The 22,171-nt window shown below is 52.3% G+C and overlaps 1 protein-coding gene across 1 annotated transcript in view; it reads right to left on the reverse strand.

Moving 5' to 3' along the window:
- The window catches only part of LOC143926714 (vitamin D3 hydroxylase-associated protein-like), a 105,208-nt gene that overhangs the window by 48,465 nt on the left and 34,572 nt on the right, over positions 1-22,171 (reverse strand). The window contains exons 6-11 of the mRNA XM_077450732.1: positions 21,790-21,830; positions 21,493-21,617; positions 20,282-20,407; positions 15,016-15,113; positions 6,565-6,664; positions 2,863-2,906 (exon numbers count right to left, since the gene is read on the reverse strand). Coding sequence (XP_077306858.1) covers positions 2,863-2,906; positions 6,565-6,664; positions 15,016-15,113; positions 20,282-20,407; positions 21,493-21,617; positions 21,790-21,830 — 534 coding nt within the window. The remainder of the gene's footprint in view (positions 1-2,862; positions 2,907-6,564; positions 6,665-15,015; positions 15,114-20,281; positions 20,408-21,492; positions 21,618-21,789; positions 21,831-22,171) is intronic.

Below are 22,171 nucleotides of genomic sequence, written 5' to 3' on the forward strand. Positions count from 1 at the left end.
TCCCGTAGACGTGGTGTATCTAGATAAAGGAAGTCTGTAGACGTGGTGTATCTAGATAAAGGAAGGTCCGTAGATGTGGTGTATCTGGATAAAGGAAGGCCCGTAGACATGGTGCATCTGGATAAAGGAAGGCCCGTAGATGGGTGCATCAAGATAAAGGAAGGCCCGTAGATGTGGTGTATCTAGATAAAGGAAGGCCCGTAGACGTGTGCATCTAGATAAAGGAAGGCCCGTAGACGTGGTGCATCAAGATAAAGGAAGGTCCGTAGATGTGGTGTATCTGGATAAAGGAAGGCCCGTAGATGTGGTGTATCTGATAAAGGAAGGCCCGTAGACGTGGTGTATCTAGATAAAGGAAGGTCCGTAGACGTGGTGTATCTAGATAAAGAAGGTCCGTAGATGTGGTGTATCTGGATAAAGGAAGGCCCGTAGACGTGGTGTATCTAGATAAAGGAAGGCCCGTAGATGTGGTGTATCTGGATAAAGGAAGGCCCGTAGACATGGTGCATCTGGATAAAGGAAGGCCCGTAGATGTGGTGCATCAAGATAAAGGAAGGCCCGTAGATGTGGTGCATCAAGATAAAGGAAGGCCTGTAGACGTGGTGTATCTAGATAAAGAAAGGCCCGTAGACGTGGTGTATCTAGATAAAGGAAGGCCCGTAGATGTGGTGTATCTAGATAAAGGAAGGCCCGTAGACGTGGTGTATCTGGATTTTGCAAAAGCATTTGACACAGTTCCCCATAAACTTTACTGTACAAAATAAGGTCCGTTGGCATGGTCCATAGGGTGAGTACATGGATTGATAACTGGCTACAAGGGCGAGTTCAGAGGGTGGTGATAAATGAGGAGTATTCGGATTGGTCGGGGGTGGGTAGTGGGGTCCCCAGGGTTCTGTGCCTGGGACCAATCCTATCTACCCTGTTTCCCCTAAAATAAGACCTAGTGTGATTGTCGGTGTTGGCTGCAATATAAGCCCTACTCTGTTTCCTCAAAAAATAAGCCCTACCCTAAAAAGAAGACCTACAAGGACTTTAACTAGGGCTTATTTGGGGGGTAGGGCTTTTATTGCAGCTATCACCGACAATCACACTAGGTCTTATTTTAGGGGAAACAGGGTAATATGTTCATAAACGACCTGGAGGAGGGGGATGGGGGAAACAGATCAATCTCTGTATTTGCGGACGATAATAAGCTAAGCAGGGAAATAACTTCTCCGCAGGATGTGGAAACCTTGCAAGAAGATATGAACAAATGAATGGGGGGAGGGGCAACTACATGACAAATGAGGTTTAATGTAGAAAAATTTTAAATAATGCATTTGGGTGGCAAAAATAGGAATGCAATCTATAGACTGGGGGGAGGGGAACCTCTGGGGGGATCTAGGATGGAGAAGGACCTGGGGGAGGGGAACCTCTGGGGGATCTAGGATGGAGAAGGACCTGGGGGGGAGGGGAACCTCTGGGGGGATCTAGGATGGAGAAGGACCTGGGGGTCCTAGTAGATGATGGGCTCAGCAATGCCAAGCTGCTGATAACAAAGCAAACAGAATATTGGCATTAAAAAAGGGATCAACTCCAGAGATAAAAGGATAATTCTCCCGCTCTACAAGACTCTGGTCCGGCCGCACCTGGAGTATACTGTCCAGTTCTGGGCACCAGTCCTCAGGAAGGATGTACTGGAAATGGAGCGACTACAAAGAAGGGCAACAAAGCTAATAAAGGGTCTGGAGGATATTAGTTATGAGGAAAGGTTGTGAGCTCTGAACTTATTCTCTCTGGAGAAGAGACGCCTGAGAGGGGATATGATTTAATTATATAAATACTGGACTGGTGACCCCACAATAGGGAGAACATTTTTTTGTGGAAGGGAGTTTAACAAGACTCGTGGCCACTCATTAAAATTAGAAGAAAAGAGGTTTAACCTAAAACTACGTAGAGGGTTCTTTACTGTAAGAGCGGCAAGGATGTGGAATTCCCTTCCACAGGCGGTGGTCTCAGCGGGGGCATCAATAGTTTCAAGAAACTATTAGATAATCACCTGAAATATCACAACATACAGGGATATACAATGTAACACTGACATATAATCACACACATAGTTTGGACTTGATGGACTTGTGTCTGTTTTCAACCTCACCTACTATGTAACATGGGAGGAGTCGGATACTTCTGTACATGGGATTTTTTTCATTTTTTATTTTTAATACATTTCCAAAGATTTCAAACAAACTTCTTTCACGTTGTCATTATGAGGGATTGTTTGAAGTAGTTTGAGGAAAATAATGAATTTAATCAATTTTGGAATAAGGCTGTAACATAACATGGGGAAAGCGCTGTGAATATTTTCCGGATGCACTGTATACATAGACTGGGCACAGACTGGTATAGCCACAGACTGGTATACACTGGGTACAGACTGGTATACACTGGGTACAGACTGGTATATAAGTACATTGGGCACAGACTGGTATATAAATACATTGGGCACAGACTGGTATAGCCACAGACTGGTATACACTGGGTACAGACTGGTATACACTGGTATATAAGTACATTGGCACAGACTGGTATATCCATACATTGCACACAGACTGGTATATCCATACACTGCACACAGACTGGTATATAAATACATTGGGCACAGACTGGCATAAACTGGGCACAGACTGGTATAACCATACATAAGGCACAGGCTGGTATAGCCATAAACTGGGCACAGGCTGGTATAGCCAGACACTCTTGCTGGCGGTGTGTGGAAATGATTTATAGCAGTTAATGGAAAACAAGTCAGCTGGCAGTCAGTAGATTGGCGGTTAGAAAAGCTCGCTTAGCATTATGGGTAAGAAGTCACACCTCACCTACCCCACTCCGCTGTGCGCCTCCAGGTGGTTGGCAATTCGTGGGTACTATGAGGAGATATTGATGATGAGGAGTCTGTAGGTGGCGCTATAATGACCTTTCCTATCCCTCATCTGTAACACCACTGCCATTCCATCCCCCCTCCCATCTGGGACACCGCTGCCATTTCATCCCCCCTCCCGTATGGGACACCGCTGCCATTTCATCCCCCCTCCCGTATGGACACCGCTGCCATTTCATCCCCCCTCCCATATGGGACACCGCTGCCATTTTCATCCCCCTCCCATATGGGACACCGCTGCCATTTCATCCCCCCTCCCATATGGGACACCGCTGCCATTTCATCCCCCCTCCCGTATGGGACACCGCTGCCATTTCATCCCCCCTCCCGTATGGGACACCGCTGCCATTTTCATCCCCCCTCCCGTATGGGGACACCGCTGCCATTTCATCCCCCCTCCCGTATGGGAAACTGCTGCCATTCCATCCCCCCTCCCATCTGGGACACCGTTGCCATTTCATCCCCCCTCCTGTATGGGACACCGCTGCCATTTCATCCCCCCTCCTGTATGGGACACCGCTGCCTTTCCATCCCCCCTCCCATCTGGGACACCGTTGCCATTCCATCCCCCCTCCCATATGGGAACACTGCTGCCATTCCATCCCCCCTCCTATCTGGGACACCGTTGCCATTTCATCCCCCCTCCTGTATGGGACACCGCTGCCATTCCTTTTCCCCTCCCATCTGGGACACCGCTGCCATTCCATCCCCCCCTCCCATCTGGGACACCGTTGCCATTTTATTCCCCCTCCCGTATGGGACACCGCTGCCCTTCCATCCCCCCTCCCATCTGGGACACCGTTGCCATTCCATCCCCCCTCCCATATGGGACACTGCTGCCATTCCATCCCCCCTCCTATCTGGGACACCGTTGCCATTTCATCCCCCCTCCTGTATGGGACACCGCTGCCATTCCTTTTCCCCTCCCATCTGGGACACCGCTGCCATTCCATCCCCCCTACCGTATGGGACACCGCTGCCATTTCATCCCCCCTCCCGTATGGGACACCGCTGCCATTTCATCCCCCCTCCCGTATGGGACACCGCTGCCATTTCATCCCCCCTCCCGTATGGGACACTGCTGCCATTCCATCCCCCCTCCCATCTAGGACACCGCTGCCATTCCATCCCCCCTCCCATCTGGGACACCGTTGCCATTTCATCCCCCCTCCTGTATGGGACACCGCTGCCATTCCACCCCCCCTCCTATCTGGGACACCGTTGCCATTTCATCCCCCCTCCTGTATGGGACAACGCTGCCATTCCTTTTCCCCTCCCATCTGGGACACCGCTGCCATTCCATCCCCCCTCCCGTATGGGACACCGCTGCCATTTCATCCCCCCTCCCGTATGGGACACCGCTGCCATTTCATCCCCCCTCCCGTATGGGAAACCGCTGCCATTCCATCCCCCCTCCCATCTAGGACACCGCTGCCATTCCATCCCCCCTCCCATCTGGGACACCGTTGCCATTTCATCCCCCCTCCTGTATGGGACACCGCTGCCATTTCATCCCCCCTCCTGTATGGGACACCGCTGCCATTCCATCCCCCCCTCCCATCTGGGACACCGTTGCCATTCCATCCCCCCTCCCATATGGGACACTGCTGCCATTCCATCCCCCCTCCTATCTGGGACACCATTGCCATTTCATCCCCCCTCCTGTATGGGACACCGCTGCCATTCCTTTTCCCCTCCCATCTGGGACACCGCTGCCATTCCATCCCCCCTCCCATCTGGGACACCGTTGCCATTTTATTCCCCCTCCCGTATGGGACACCGCTGCCCTTCCATCCCCCCTCCCATCTGGGACACCGTTGCCATTCCATCCCCCCTCCCATATGGGACACTGCTGCCATTCCTTTTCCCCTCCCATCTGGGACACCGCTGCCATTCCATCCCCCTCCCGTATGGGACACCGCTGCCATTTCATCCCCCTCCCGTATGGGGACACCGCTGCCATTTCATCCCCCCTCCCGTATGGGACACTGCTGCCATTCCATCCCCCCTCCCATCTAGGACACCGCTGCCATTTCATCCCCCCTCCTGTATGGGACACCGCTGCCATTCCATCCCCCTCCTATCTGGGACACCGTTGCCATTTCATCCCCCCTCCTGTATGGGACAACGCTGCCATTCCTTTTCCCCTCCCATCTGGGACACCGCTGCCATTCCATCCCCCCTCCCGTATGGGACACCGCTGCCATTTCATCCCCCCTCCCGTATGGGACACCGCTGCCATTTCATCCCCCCTCCCGTATGGGACACCGCTGCCATTTCATCCCCCCTCCCGTATGGGACACCGCTGCCATTTCATCCCCCTCCCGTATGGGACACTGCTGCCATTCCATCCCCCTCCCCATCTAGGACACCGCTGCCATTCCATCCCCCCTCCCATCTGGGACACCGTTGCCATTTCCATCCCCCCTCCTGTATGGGACACCGCTGCCATTCCTTTTCCCCTCCCATCTGGGACACCGCTGCCATTCCATCCCCCCTCCTGTATGGGACACCGCTGCCATTCCATCCATCCTCCCATCTGGGACACCGCTGCCATTCCATCCTCCCTTCCATCTGGGACACCGCTGCCATTCCATCCCCCCTGCCATCTGGGACACCGCTGCCATTCCATCCCCCCTCCCATCTGGGACACCGCTGCCATTCCATCCCCCCTCCTGTATGGGACACCGCTGCCATTCCATCCCCCCCTCCCATCTGGGACACCGCTGCCATTCCATCCTCCCTTCCATCTGGGACACCGCTGCCATTCCATCCCCCCTGCCATCTGGGACACCGCTGCCATTCCATCCCCCCTCCCATCTGGGACACCGCTGCCATTCCATCCCCCCTCCCATCTGGGACACCGCTGCCATTCCATCCCCCCTCCATCTGGGACACCGCTGCCATTCCATCCCCCCTTCCATCTGGGACACCGCTGCCATTCCATCCCCCCTTCCATCTGGGACACCGCTGCCATTCCATCCCCCCTCCCATCTGGGACACCGCTGCCATTCCATCCCCCCTCCCATCTGGGACACCGCTGCCATTCCATCCCCCCTCCTGTATGGGACACCGCTGCTATTCCATCCCCCCCTCCATCTGGGACACCGCTGCCATTCCATCCCCCCCTCCATCTGGGACACCGCTGCCATTCCATCCCCCCCTCCATCTGGGACACCGCTGCCATTCCATCCCCCCCTCCATCTGGGACACCGCTGCCATTCCATCCCCCCCTCCATCTGGGACACCGCTGCCATTCCATCCCCCCTCCCATCTGGGACACCGCTGCCATTCCATCCCCCCTTCCATCTGGGACACCGCTGCCATTCCATCCCCCCTGCCATCTGGGACACCGCTGCCATTCCATCCCCCCTTCCATCTGGGACACCGCTGCCATTCCATCCCCCCTTCCATCTGGGACACCGCTGCCATTCCATCCCCCCTCCTGTATGGGACACCATTGCTGTTCCATCCCCCCTCCCATTTAGGACACCTAAGACATTCCATACAAACTTTGGTGCAAGGAATCCAAGATGGCGGCATCCGCAGCACCCCAACAGTCCTTTTCAGAGTCCCAGGAGGAGAAGATTTGAGCCCTACAATATCTTCATCGGCTCAGCCTTCATGATGTGAGATCTACTCACCATGGGCCTCATGAAGAACGCCCCGATCTTCTTCAGGATGGCCGGAATTCTCCAGAGGAGGAGCTGCTGCTTCAGGTGTGGATCCACCACGTCCGGCTTACTGCGGGGAGAGACACAATCTATACATTGTATATACATGGAGAACCCATACATTGTATACACACCGACACCCCATACATTGTATATACACTGACATAACCATACACTGTATATACACTGACGCCCCATACATTGTATATACACTGACATAACCATACACTGTATATACACCGACACCCCATACATTGTATATACACTGACATAACCATACACTGTATATACACCGACGCCCCATACATTGTATATACACCGACACCCCATACATTGTATATACACTGACACCCCATACACTGTATATACACTGACACCCCATACATTGTATATACACCGACACCCCATACATTGTATATACACTGACACCCCATACATTGTATATACACTGACACCCCATACACTGTATATACACTGACACCCCATACATTGTATATACACTGACACCGCATACATTGTATATACATGGAGAACCCATACATTGTACATACACTGACACCCCATACAATGTATATACACTGACACCCCATACACTGTATATACACTGACAGCCCATACATTGTATATACACTGACACCCCATACACTGTATATACACTGACACCCCATACACTGTATATACACTGACAGCCCATACATTGTATATACACTGACACCCCATACACTGTATATACACTGACACCCCATACATTGTATATACACCGACACCCCATACATTGTATATACACTGACACCCCATACATTGTATATACACTGACACCCCATACACTGTATATACACTGACAGCCCATACATTGTATATACATGGAGAACCCATACATTGTATATACAATGACACCCCATACATTGTATATACACCGACACCCCATACATTGTATATACACCGACACCCCATACATTGTATATACACTGACACCCCATACATTGTATATACACTGACACCCCATACACTGTATATACACTGACAGCCCATACATTGTATATACATGGAGAACCCATACATTGTATATACAATGACACCCCATACATTGTATATACACTGACACCACATACATTGTATATACACTGACACCACATACATTGTATATACACCGACACCCCATACATTGTATATACACCGACACCCCATACATTGTATATACACTGACACCCCATACATTGTATATACACTGACACCCCATACATTGTATATACACTGACACCACATACATTGTATATACACTGACACCACATACATTGTATATACACTGACACCACATACATTGTATATACACCGACACCCCATACATTGTATATACACCGACACCCCATACATTGTATATACACTGACACCCCATACATTGTATATACACTGACACCCCATACATTGTATATACACTGACACCACATACATTGTATATACACTGACACCACATACATTGTATATACACCGACACCCCATACATTGTATATACACCGACACCCCATACATTGTATATACACCGACACCCCATACATTGTATATACACTGACACCCCATCCAATGTACATACACTGACACCCCATACATTGTATATACACTGACACCACATACATTGTATATACACTGACACCCCATACATTGTATATACACTGACACCCCATACATTGTATATACACTGACACCCCATCCAATGTACATACACTGACACCCCATACATTGTATATACACTGACACCCCATACAATGTATATACATGGAGAACCCATACATTGTATATACACTGACACCCCATACAATGTATATACACTGACACCCCATACATTGTATATACACTAACACCCCATACATTGTACATACACTAACACCCCATACAATGTATATACACTGACACCACCATACAATGTATATACACTGACAGCCCATATATTGTATATACACTGACACCCCATACATTGTATATACACTGACAGCCCATACACTGTATATACACTGACACCCCATCCAATGTACATACACTGACACCCCATCCATTGTATATACACTGACACCCCATACAATGTATATACACTGACACCCCATACAATGTATATACACTGACACCCCATACATTGTATATACACTGACACCCCATACATTGTATATACACTGACACCCCATACATTGTATATACACTGACACCCCATCCAATGTACATACACTGACACCCCATACATTGTATATACACTGACACCCCATACAATGTATATACACTGACAGCCCATACATTGTATATACACTGACACCCCATACAATGTATATACACTGACACCCCATACATTGTATATACACTGACACCCCATCCAATGTACATACACTGACACCCCATACATTGTATATACACTGACACCCCATCCAATGTACATACACTGACACCCCATACATTGTATATACACTGACACCCCATACATTGTATATACACTGACACCCCATACATTGTATATACACTGACACCCCATCCAATGTACATACACTGACACCCCATACATTGTATATACACTGACACCCCATACATTGTATATACACTGACACCCCATACATTGTATATACACTGACACCCCATACAATGTATATACACTGACAGCCCATACATTGTATATACACTGACACCCCATACAATGTATATACACTGACAGCCCATACATTGTATATACACTGACACCCCATACATTGTATATACACTGACACCCCATACATTGTATATACACTAACACCCCATACATTGTATATACACTGACAGCCCATACATTGTATATACACTGACACCCCATACAATGTATATACACTGACAGCCCATACATTGTATATACACTGACACCCCATACATTGTATATACACTGACACCCCATACATTGTATATACACCGACACCCCATACATTGTATATACACTGACACCCCATACACTGTATATACACTGACACCCCATACATTGTATATACACTGACACCCCATACATTGTATATACACTGACACCCCATACATTGTATATACACTGACTTCCCCCAAACATTGTATATAAACGGAGAACCGATACATTGTATAAACATGGATACCCCATACACTGTATATACATGGAGAACACATACATTGTATAAGGACACCCCCTGTATTGTATATATATATATATGCATTGATATTGTATCACACTGTGGACCTTGTTGGGGATGTAGCAACACTGTGTCATCAAAAGGCATGTTGTCATGTTATCATACCCTCACCTACCCTGCAAGGAATCCCTCCCCCATTTAGTCACTCAGGACCTCTAATTTTATATATATATATATACACACACACGTTGTGCTCATAAGTTTACATACCCTGGCAGAATTTATGATTTCTTTCCCCATTTTTCAGAGAATATGGAAGACACAAAAACCCTTTCTCTCGCTCATGGTCAGTGATTGGCTGAAGCCATTTATTATCAATCACCCGTGTTTACTCCTTTTATATCATAATCACAACAGAAACTACCCAAATGACCCTGATCAAAAGTTTACATACCCCAGTTCTTAATACCTTGTATTGCCCCCTTTATCAGGTGATTATGTATCATTACTGCTAGATAAAACTGTGGTCATCAATTGCAGCCTCATTGTGCCCATTATGAGGGGTTCCCTCCATCCCTGTGCTGAGTTCCCGGGTCTGTACACCCGCTGTGTCCATTATGAGGGGTTCCCACCATCCCTGTGCTGAGTTCCCGGGTCTGTACACCCGCTGTGCCCATTATGAGGGGTTCCCACCATCCCTGCTCTGAGTTCCCGGGTCTGTACACCCGCTATGCCCATTATGAGGGGTTCCCTCCATCCCTGTGCTGAGTTCCCGGGTCTGTACACCCGCTGTGCCCATTATGAGGGGTTCCCACCATCCCTGTGCTGAGTTGCCGGGTCTGTACACCCGCTGTGCCCATTATGAGGGGTTCCCACCATCCCTGTGCTGAGTTCCCGGGTCTGTACACCCGCTGTGCCCATTATGAGGGGTTCCCACCATCCCTGTGCTGAGTTCCCGGGTCTGTACACCCGCTATGCCCATTATGAGGGGTTCCCTCCATCCCTGTGCTGAGTTCCCGGGTCTGTACACCCGCTGTGCCCATTATGAGGGGTTCCCACCATCCCTGTGCTGAGTTCCCGGGTCTGTACACCCGCTATGCCCATTATGAGGGGTTCCCTCCATCCCTGTGCTGAGTTCCCGGGTCTGTACACCCGCTGTGTCCATTATGAGGGGTTCCCACCATCCCTGTGCTGAGTTCCCGGGTCTGTACACCTGCTGTGCCCATTATGAGGGGTTCCCACCATCCCTGTGCTGAGTTCCCGGGTCTGTACACCCGCTATGCCCATTATGAGGGGTTCCCTCCATCCCTGTGCTGAGTTCCCGGGTCTGTACACCCGCTGTGCCCATTATGAGGGGTTCCCACCATCCCTGTGCTGAGTTCCCGGGTCTGTACACCCGCTGTGCCCATTATGAGGGGTTCCCACCATCCCTGTGCTGAGTTCCCGGGTCTGTACACCCGCTATGCCCATTATGAGGGGTTCCCTCCATCCCTGTGCTGAGTTCCCGGGTCTGTACACCCGCTGTGCCCATTATGAGGGGTTCCCACCATCCCTGTGCTGAGTTCCCGGGTCTGTACACCCGCTGTGCCCATTATGAGGGGTTCCCACCATCCCTGTGCTGAGTTCCCGGGTCTGTACACCCGCTGTGCCCATTATGAGGGGTTCCCACCATCCCTGTGCTGAGTTCCCGGGTCTGTACACCCGCTATGCCCATTATGAGGGGTTCCCTCCATCCCTGTGCTGAGTTCCCGGGTCTGTACACCCGCTATGCCCATTATGAGGGGTTCCCTCCATCCCTGTGCTGAGTTCCCGGGTCTGTACACCCGCTGTGTCCATTATGAGGGGTTCCCACCATCCCTGTGCTGAGTTCCCGGGTCTGTACACCCGCTATGCCCATTATGAGGGGTTCCCTCCATCCCTGTGCTGAGTTCCCGGGTCTGTACACCCGCTATGCCCATTATGAGGGGTTCCCTCCATCCCTGTGCTGAGTTCCCGGGTCTGTACACCCGCTGTGTCCATTATGAGGGGTTCCCTCCATCCCTGTGCTGAGTTCCCGGGTCTGTACACCCGCTATGCCCATTATGAGGGGTTCCCTCCATCCCTGTGCTGAGTTCCCGGGTCTGTACACCTGCTGTGCCCATTATGAGGGGTTCCCACCATCCCTGTGCTGAGTTCCCGGGTCTGTACACCTGCTGTGCCCATTATGAGGGGTTCCCACCATCCCTGTGCTGAGTTCCCAGGTCTGTACACCCGCTGTGCCCATTATAAGGGGTTCCCACCATCCCTGTGCTGAGTTCTTCTTTACAAGTGTGGTCTCAGATCTGGGCATTCCTCTTTAGGGGTCAAATCACTGACTGACACCCTTTCCTTCCTACTTTTTATCTCTTCCAAACTGTTGAGCAGCTCAGTACATTCTCTGTACTCATTTAAGGTGTAGATGATTCCTTTTTAATTTCATTCCTACGGCCACCTTAAAGCGGTTGTATAGCGTATGCGCGGGAGTGACGATATCGCGGCTCCGGCCACTCACAGCGCCGGAGCCGTGATACCCGGAAGACACGCAGAGGGAACATGTCAGCTCCCTCGGCGTGTATCGGGTGAGATGTCGGGGCCTCGTTCTAAGGTAAGTATTTCATAATGGGCTAGTATGCGGTGCATACTAGCTCATTATGCCTTTTCCCTTACAGGTCTGAAAAAAAAAAAAAAAACATTTCAGCGGGTTTACTACAGCTTTAAAATGAGTGCAGTACAGAATGTACTGAGCTGCTCAACAGTTTGGAAGAGATAAAAAGTAATGTGGGAAGGAGCAGTGAAGATGTATGCAAACAGAAGATAGTGACGGGGGAGGGGATCGGTGTGATAGGGAAGGTGTACACATGTAGATTACACCAAGTTTTAGGGAAGTAAAGTTGGAGATCAGAAATGCTGAGTCCCTGCACATCGATCGGCTGCACCAAGAGAAGGAGCGGAGCTGCCAGCCCGCTCCATAGGCACTGCTAATGAAAAAACGAATGTCTTACAGATACTCCCCCCGGAGCGCAGCGGTACTTACCTTGCTGACTGCGTCCTCCTCTCCTCACCTGCGGTGTGAGCCAAAACAGGAAGCGACATCTGAGTCAGATGTCAATCAAACCACCCGGCCATAGTACTAGATACTATGAGCGCCGGGCGCAAGCTAGTGGCCCCTCGGAAAGCACCCCAAGGCGGGATAAAAGCCCGCAAATGAAGCGCCGCGTCTGCAATCTTGTGATTGCATTGATGTGGCGCTTCCCATAGTGCACTGTGTCCGGCGCTCTTACACAGTGCAATGTTAAAGGACTTTTTTTTTCCTTAAAGGGGCAGTTTTAAAAAAACGTTTTTCTTTTTTTTTTGTTCTTCTTTTCTTTTTTTTTTTTTTTTACTACACAGGAGGGCCCCTATGGACGGGCCACCACTGCTTCTCAAATGGTAAAGCTGCCCATTCCTCTTGGCACAAAGCTTCCAGTTCCTGTAAATTCTTGGGCTGTCTCGCATGAATGGCACATCTGAGATCTCCCCAGAGGGGGTCAATGATATTGAGGTCAGGAGACTGAGATGGGCCCCTCCAGAACCTTCACTTTATTCTTCTGACCTCAATGACAGGTTGACTTGGCCTTGCGTTTTGGATCATTGTCATGTTGGAAGGTCCAAGTACGTCCCATGCGCAGCTTCCTGGCTGATGAATGCAAATGTTCCTCCAGTGTTTTTTGATAACATTCTGCATTCAACTTGCCATCAATTTAGACAAAATTTCCTGTGACTTTGTAGCTCACATATCCCCAAAACATCAGCGATCCACCTCCGTGTTTCACAGTAGGTATGGTGGACCTTTCATCCTAGGCCTTGTTGAGTCCTCTCCAAATGTAGTGTTTATGGTTGTATCCAAAAAGCTCAATTTTGGTCTCATCACTCCAAATGACTTTGTGGCAGAAGGTTTGAGGCTTGTCTCTGTGCTGTTTGGCGTATTGTAAGCGGGATACTTTGTGGGATTTGTGTAGTAACGACTTTCTTCTGGAGACTCGACCATGCAGCCCATCTTTCTTCAAGTTGCCTCCTTATTGTGCATCTTGAAACAGCCACACCACATGTTTTCAGAGAGTCCCGTATTTCACCTGAAGTTATTTGTGGGGTTTTTCTTTGCATCCCGAACAATTTTCCTGGCAGTTGTGGCTGAAATTTTAGTTGGTCTACCTGACCGTGTTTTGGTTTCAGAAGATATACATGATTCACATTATAGGATATATGCATTTTGTTATTAGTTTAACATTTATCTTATTTATATTTTATATCTTTCATTTATTTTTAGCGCCACACATTTGGTATATCAGTTTGTATTGTCACATTTGGGAAGTGTGGGTAGGGTTGGCAGCTGTTTATTTTTACTTTTATTATTTATTTATTTTAATTTTATTTTAATTTCTAGTTTATTTTATTATTATTATTTTTATCTTTATTTTATTTTCAAAATATTACATTTTAATTTATATTTTTTTTATTTTATTTCATTTTATATTTTTTCATTTTTTTTACTTTAGGGTAGGAGTGTGGCAGCTCACAAGGTTATATCTACTTGGTTTCAACAGAACCCCTCATTTTCCACTTCTTGATTAGAGTTTGAGCACTGCTGATTGGCATTCTCAATTCCTTGGATATCTTTTTATATCCCTTTCCTGTTTTATACGTTCAGCTACTTTTTTTACCGCAGACCCTTTGACAATTCTTTTGCTTTCCCCATGACTCAGAATCCAGAAACGTTGGTGCAGCACTGGATGGAAGATGCAAGGGTCTGTCTGGAGTCCAGAAACTCATTGACCTTTTATACACACACACTAATTACAAGCAAACAGATCACAGGTGAGGATGGTTACATTTAATAGCCAATTAAACCACTTTGTGTCACTTTGTGTCACCTTGTGTGCATGTTATCAGGCCAAAATCACTGGGGTATGTAAACTTTTGATCAGGGTCATTTGGGTGGTTTCTGTTCTCATTATGATATAAAAAGAGTAAATACAGATGATTGATAATAAACGGCTTCAGCCAATCACTGACCATGAGTGAGAGAAAAGATTTTGTGTTATTCATATACTCTGAAAAATGGCCAAGAAATCATAAATTCCGCCAGGGTGTGTAAACTTATGAGAACAACTGTGTGTATATATATATATATATATATATATATATATATATATATGCAGTACACAGTTCATATGACAACATCAGGAGATGCACACTGTCACCACACACGTCATTATGACCATCCAGGCTCAGCGATCTGACTGCTCCGCCATCAACTCACAATTTCTCTACCAGAGTCTTCCCTCCGTCAGCGAAAAATCCACGGATGCAGAGCTCGTTCAGAGCGTATTCAATTCTAGGGGGAGTAAATGGAACCAGCTGGGGAGAAAAACAATATATCCAATCAGTTATAATGTATAGAACACACACCTCTCACCCCTCCCTCACATCTCACCCTTCACTCCTCCCACACCTCATCCCTCCCGCTCCTCTCACTCCTCCCGCTCCTCTCACCCCTCCCACACCTCACACCCCTCCCACACCTCACTCCTCCCTCACATCTCACCCTTCACTCCTCCCACACCTCTCATCCCTCCCGCTCCTCTCACTCCTCCCACACCTCACCCCTCCCACACCTCTCACACCCCTCCCACTCCTCTCACACCCCTCCCACTCCTCTCACACCCCTCCCGCTCCTCTCACCCCTCACTCCTCCCACACCTCTCACTCCTCCCACCCCTCCCACCTCTCACCCCTCCCGCTCCTCTCACCCCTCCCGCTCCTCCCACACCTCTCACTCCTCCCACACCTCTCCCCTCCTGCACCTCTCACCCCTTCCACCTCTCACCCCTCCCACACCTCTCACCTCTCACTCCTCCCACACCTCTCACTCCTCCCACACCTCTCACTCCTCCCTCACCTCTCACTCCTCCCTCACCTCTCACTCCTCCCTCACCTCTCACTCCTCCCTCACCTCTCGCTCCTCCCACACCTCTCACTCCTCCCACACCTCTCACTCCTCCCACTCCTCCCACACCTCTCCCCTCCTGCACCTCTCACCCCTTCCACCTCTCACCCCTCCCACACCTCTCACCTCTCACTCCTCCCACACCTCTCACTCCTCCCACACCTCTCACTCCTCCCACACCTCTCACTCCTCCCGCACCTCTCACCCCTCCCGCACCTCTCACCCCTCCCGCACCTCTCACCCCTCCCGCACCTCTCACCCCTCCCACACCTCTCACCCCTCCCACACCTCTCACCCCTCCCACACCTCTCACCCCTCCCGCACCTCTCACCCCTCCCGCACCTCTCACCCCTCCCGCACCTCTCACCCCTCCCACTCCTCTCACCCCTCCCGCACCTCTCACCCCTCACGCACCTCTCACCCCTCACGCACCTCTCACCCCTCACGCACCTCTCACCCCTCACGCACCTCTCACACACCTCTCACCCCTCACACAAGCTCCTCTCACCCTTCCCGCTCCTCCCACACCTCCCTCACCTCTCACCCCTCACCCCTCCCGCACCTCTCACCCCTTCCACCTCTCACCCCTCCCTCACCTCTCACCCCTTTCACCTCTCACCCCTCCCACACCTCTCACCCCTCCCGCTCCTCTCACCCTTCACTCCTCCCACACCTCCCTCACCTCTCACCCCTCCCGCACCTCTCACCCCTTCCACCTCTCACCCCTCCCTCACCTCTCACCCCTTCCACCTCTCACCCCTCCCACACCTCCCACACCTCTCACCCCTCCCGCTCCTCTCACCCTTCACTCCTCCCACACCTCCCTCACCTCTAATAAATTCCTGTCTGATTCCAACATATGCCGCTTTGCGCCTAAAAGGCGCATACCACCCTTCTTCAGACACGGCTCCTTTTGAACAATCCATAACTGTCTTAGCGTGTGTGGTTCCCCAACATGTGCTTCCGAACCAGTACCTGTAGCACAGTCCTTAGCTTGTGTAACGCATGGTTGTTTTCAACGAGCGCTCCAGAGACATCTCTCATGGAACAGTACACAATTGTCTTACCACGCCGTGTTTTCAACGTGTGCAGAAACAGGTCCTATGGAGCAGTCCATAATTGTTTTACCACGTGATGTTTCCCAACACCCCTCCCACACCTCTCACACCCCTCCCACTCCTCTCACACCCCTCCCACTCCTCTCACACCCCTCCCACCTCTCACACCCCTCCCGCTCCTCTCACCCCTCACTCCTCCCACACCTCTCACTCCTCCCACCCCTCCCACCTCTCACCCCTCCCGCTCCTCCCACACCTCTCACTCCTCCCACTCCTCCCACACCTCTCCCCTCCTGCACCTCTCACCCCTTCCACCTCTCACCCCTCCCACACCTCTCACCTCTCACTCCTCCCACACCTCTCACTCCTCCCACACCTCTCACTCCTCCCTCACCTCTCACCCCTCCCGCACCTCTCACCCCTCCCACACCTCTCACCCCTCCCACACCTCTCACCCCTCCCACACCTCTCACCCCTCCCACACCTCTCACCCCTCCCGCTCCTCTCACCCCTCCCGCTCCTCTCACCCCTCCCGCACCTCTCACCCCTCCCGCACCTCTCACCCCTCCCGCACCTCTCACCCCTCCCGCTCCTCTCACCCCTCCCGCACCTCTCACCCCTCCCGCACCTCTCACCCCTCACGCACCTCTCACCCCTCACGCACCTCTCACCCCTCACACAAGCTCCTCTCACCCTTCCCGCTCCTCCCACACCTCCCTCACCTCTCACCCCTCACCCCTCCCGCACCTCTCACCCCTTCCACCTCTCACCCCTCCCTCACCTCTCACCCCTTCCACCTCTCACCCCTCCCACACCTCTCACCCCTCCCGCTCCTCTCACCCTTCACTCCTCCCACACCTCCCTCACCTCTCCCCCCTCCCGCACCTCTCACCCCTCCCGCACCTCTCACCCCTTCCACCTCTCACCCCACCCACACCTCTCACCCCTCCCACACCTCTCACCCCTCCCCCCTCCCGCACCTCTCACCCTTCACTCCTCCCACACCTCCCTCACCCCTCCCGCTCCTCTCACCCTTCACTCCTCCCACACCTCTCACTCCTCCCACTCCTCCCACACCTCTCACCCCTCCCACACCTCTTACCCCTCCCGCTCCTCTCACCCCTCCCGCTCCCCTCACCCCTCCCGCTCCCCTCACCCCTCCCGCTCCCCTCACCCCTCCCGCTCCTCTCACCCCTCCCGCTCCTCTCACCCCTCCCGCTCCTCTCACCCCTCCCACACCTCACACACCTCTCACCCCTCACACACCTCTCACCCCTCACACACCTCTCACCCCTCACACACCTCTCACCCCTCACACACCTATCACCCCTCACACACCTATCACCCCTCACTCCTCCCACACCTCTCACCCCTCACTCCTCCCACACCTCTCACCCCTCCCGCTCCTCACCCCTCCCACACCTCTCACCCCTCCCGCTCCTCTCACCCCTCACACACCTCTCACACACCTCTCACACCTCTCACCCCTCACACACCTCTCGCTCCTCTCGCCCCTCACTCCTCCCACACCTCTCACTCCTCACACACCTCTCACCCCTCCCGCTCCTCATACCCCTCCCGCTCCTCTCACCCCTCACGCTCCTCTCACCCCTCCCGCTCCTCTCACCCCTCCCGCTCCTCTCACCCCTCCCGCTCCTCTCACCCCTCCCGCTCCTCTCACCCCTCCCACACCTCACACCCCTCCCACACCTCACACCCCTCCCGCTCCTCACACCCCTCTCACCCCTCACACACCTCTCACCCCTCACACACCTCTCACCCCTCACACACCTCTCACCCCCTCCCGCTCCCCTCACTCCTCCCACACCTCTCACTCCTCACACACCTCTCACCCCTCCCGCTCCTCTCACCCCTCACTCCTCCCACACCTCTCACCCCTCCCGCTCCTCTCACCCCTCCCGCACCTCTCACCCCTCCCGCTCCTCTCACCCCTCCCGCTCCTCTCACCCCTCACGCTCCTCTCACCCCTCACGCACCTCTCACCCCTCACGCACCTCTCACCCACCTCTCACACACCTCTCACCCCTCACACAAGCTCCTCTCACCCTTCCCGCTCCTCCCACACCTCCCTCACCTCTCACCCCTCACCCCTCCCGCACCTCTCACCCCTTCCACCTCTCACCCCTCCCACACCTCTCACCCCTCCCGCTCCTCTCACCCCTCCCGCTCCTCTCACCCTTCACTCCTCCCACACCTCCCTCACCTCTCACCCCTCCCGCACCTCTCACCCCTCCCGCACCTCTCACCCCTTCCACCTCTCACCCCTTCCACCTCTCACCCCTCCCACACCTCTCACCCCTCCCGCTCCTCCCACCCTTCACTCCTCCCACACCTCCCTCACCCCTCCCGCTTCTCTCACCCTTCACTCCTCCCACACCTCTCACTCCTCCCACTCCTCCCACACCTCTTACCTCTCCCGCTCCTCTCACCCCTCCCGCTCCCCTCACCCCTCCCGCTCCTCTCACCCTTCCCGCTCCTCTCACCCCTCCCGCTCCTCTCACCCCTCCCGCTCCCCTCACCCCTCCCGCTCCCCTCACCCCTCCCGCTCCTCTCACCCCTCCCGCTCCTCTCACCCCTCCCGCTCCTCTCACCCCTCCCGCTCCTCTCACCCCTCACACACCTCTCACCCCTCTCACTCCTCCCACACCTCTCACCCCTCACTCCTCCCGCACCTCTCACCCCTCCCGCTCCTCACCCCTCCCACACCTCTCACCCCTCACACACCTCTCACCCCTCACACACCTCTCACCCCTCACACCCCTCACACCTCTCACCCCTCACACACCTCTCGCTCCTCTCGCCCCTCACTCCTCCCACACCTCTCACCCCTCCCGCTCCTCTTACCCCTCCCGCTCCTCTCACCCCTCACTCCTCCCACACCTCTCACCCCTCCCGCTCCTCTCACCCCTCCCGCTCCTCTCACCCCTCCCGCTCCTCATCCCTCCCGCTCCTCCCGCTCCTCTCACCCCTCCCACACCTCACACCCCTCCCGCTCCTCACACACCTCTCACCCCTCACACACCTCTCACCCCTCACACACCTCTCACCCCTCACACACCGCTCACACCTCACACACCTCTCACCCCTCACACACCTCTCACCCCTAACTCCTCACACACCTCTCACCCCCTCCCGCTCCCCTCACTCCTCCCACACCTCTCACTCCTCACACACCTCTCACCCCTCCCGCTTCCCACACCTCTCACCCCTCCCGCTCCTCTCACCTCTCACCCCTCCCGCACCTCTCACCTCTCGCTCCTCTCACCCCTCCCGCACCTCTCACACACCTCTCACCCCTCACACAAGCTCCTCTCACCCCTCCCGCTCCTCTCACCCCTCCCACTCCTCTCACCCCTCCCGCTATGTTTGTATTATTTTGGATAGAACGTGTTCTACCATCTCCAGCATGGGAAAGCCTCCACCTTCTTTCGCTTAGTTTTCTGCTATAAATAAAATCAGAGTGACGGACAGAACTTGTAGGGGACGTTATGGGGACGCACCTTGTGTCCGGCCTCCTCCAGGAGGGCTTTCGTTTCCTGGATTGCTCGCCTGGCGCTCGGATGGGGGAGGAAATATCCATCGGTGTCATAGAATCCAATGGTCAGACGCTTTGTGGATTTATAGATCTGTAAGAAGAAAACTGCATCATGAAAATTATAAATACCAAACGTTCCAGAAACATCTCTATTCTTCCTGACTCTGAGAGGAGATATTGTCCCTGGATGGGACCAGATTACCCATAACATGGTGGGAAAGGATAGGGGGATATTGTCCCTACTTCAAAGAACAAGGGAAGGGCCCCAGAGGAGACATATCAGAGATGAGAGGGGCCCCAGAGGAGACATATCAGAGATTAGAGGGGCCCCAGAGGAGACATATCAGAGATTAGAGGGGCCCCAGAGGAGACACACATCAGAGATGAGGGGCCTCAGAGGAGACACGTCAGAGATGAGGGGCCTCAGAGGAGACACGTCAGAGATGAGGGGGCTCAGAGGAGACACGTCAGAGATGAGGGGGCTCAGAGGAGACACGTCAGAGATGAGGGGCCTCAGAGGAGACACGTCAGAGAGACTGGCCTCAAATGAGACATATCAGAGGGTAGAGAGGCCCCAGAGGAGTCACATTAGAGATGAGAGGGGCCTCAGAGGAGACATATCAGAGGGGAGGGGGGCCTCAGAGGAGACCTATCAGACAGGAGACACATCAGAAGGGGAGGGGCCCCTAGAGGAGACATATCAAAGGAGAGAGGGGCCCCTAGAGGAGACATATCAAAGGAGAGAGGGGCCTCAGAGGAGATACATCAGAGAGGAGAGGGTTCTCAGAGAAGACCTATTGGACAGGAGACATATCAGAAGGGGGAGGGGCCCTAGAGGAGACATATCAGACACGAGACTTATCAGAATGGCAGCAGAGGAGAAATATAAGACAGGAGACATATCAGATAGGAGACACATCAGAGGAGAGAGGGGGCCCCAGAAGAGACATATCAGACAGGAGACACATCAGAGAGGAGAGTGGTCCTAGATGAGACATATCACACAGGAGACACATTAGAGGGGTCCCAGATGAGACATATCACACAGGAGACACATTAGAGGGGTCCCAGATGAGACATATCAGAGGAGATGGAGCACAGCCTAGTCATCTTGAATCCAGAGAGAACCTGAGACCTCACAGCAAAGGTTCCAGATCAGAAGATCACGGTTCGTACCTCGTCTCTGAACGGTAGCGGGGGGATGGTGGAGTCCAGCTGGAAAAATTCATCGCAGAGCACAGCTTTCATAAATAGGGCCAGGCTGTCCACGTCTCGTGCCATGGGGCCTGGCATATTGACAGCTGGGGACACCAAACACAATGTGAGATCTTATCAGAGACAACATACAGCTCCATGTACAGAACGTCATGTGTGATCTACACGCTGATGGAGGACAGCACACACAGCAAATGATATCCATAGTACAGTGTAGGATGTTTTAATATTGGTTATTAAATTATACAAATGGCTGACCTGATTTCATCCCACTGACTGGAGACAGCAATCCTTTCTCACTAGAAAACACAGAAATGACATTAGAGGATAGTGCCGCATCCATAATAATAATACAGGCCCCAAGCATTGTGAGGACCCCTCTACACCTTCCAGTAAATTCTCTGATGTCTATAAAGGTTCTTATGGATTCAGGTCATGGGATATCCAGTAGTTGGTCTCATGGATCCAGGCCATGGGATATCTAGTAATAGTTGGTCTCATGGATCCAGGCCATGGGATATCTAGTAATAGTTGGTCTCATGGATCCAGGCCATGGGATATCTAGTGATAGTTGGTCTCATGGATCCAGGCCATGGGATAGCTAGTAATAGTTGGTCTCATGGATCCAGGCCATGGGATA

The sequence above is a fragment of the Lithobates pipiens genome, unplaced genomic scaffold (assembly GCF_037356315.1).
Source record: "Lithobates pipiens isolate NorthernLeopardFrog02 unplaced genomic scaffold, aLitPip1_a1.2 Scaffold_23, whole genome shotgun sequence".
NCBI lineage: Eukaryota > Metazoa > Chordata > Amphibia > Anura > Ranidae > Lithobates > Lithobates pipiens.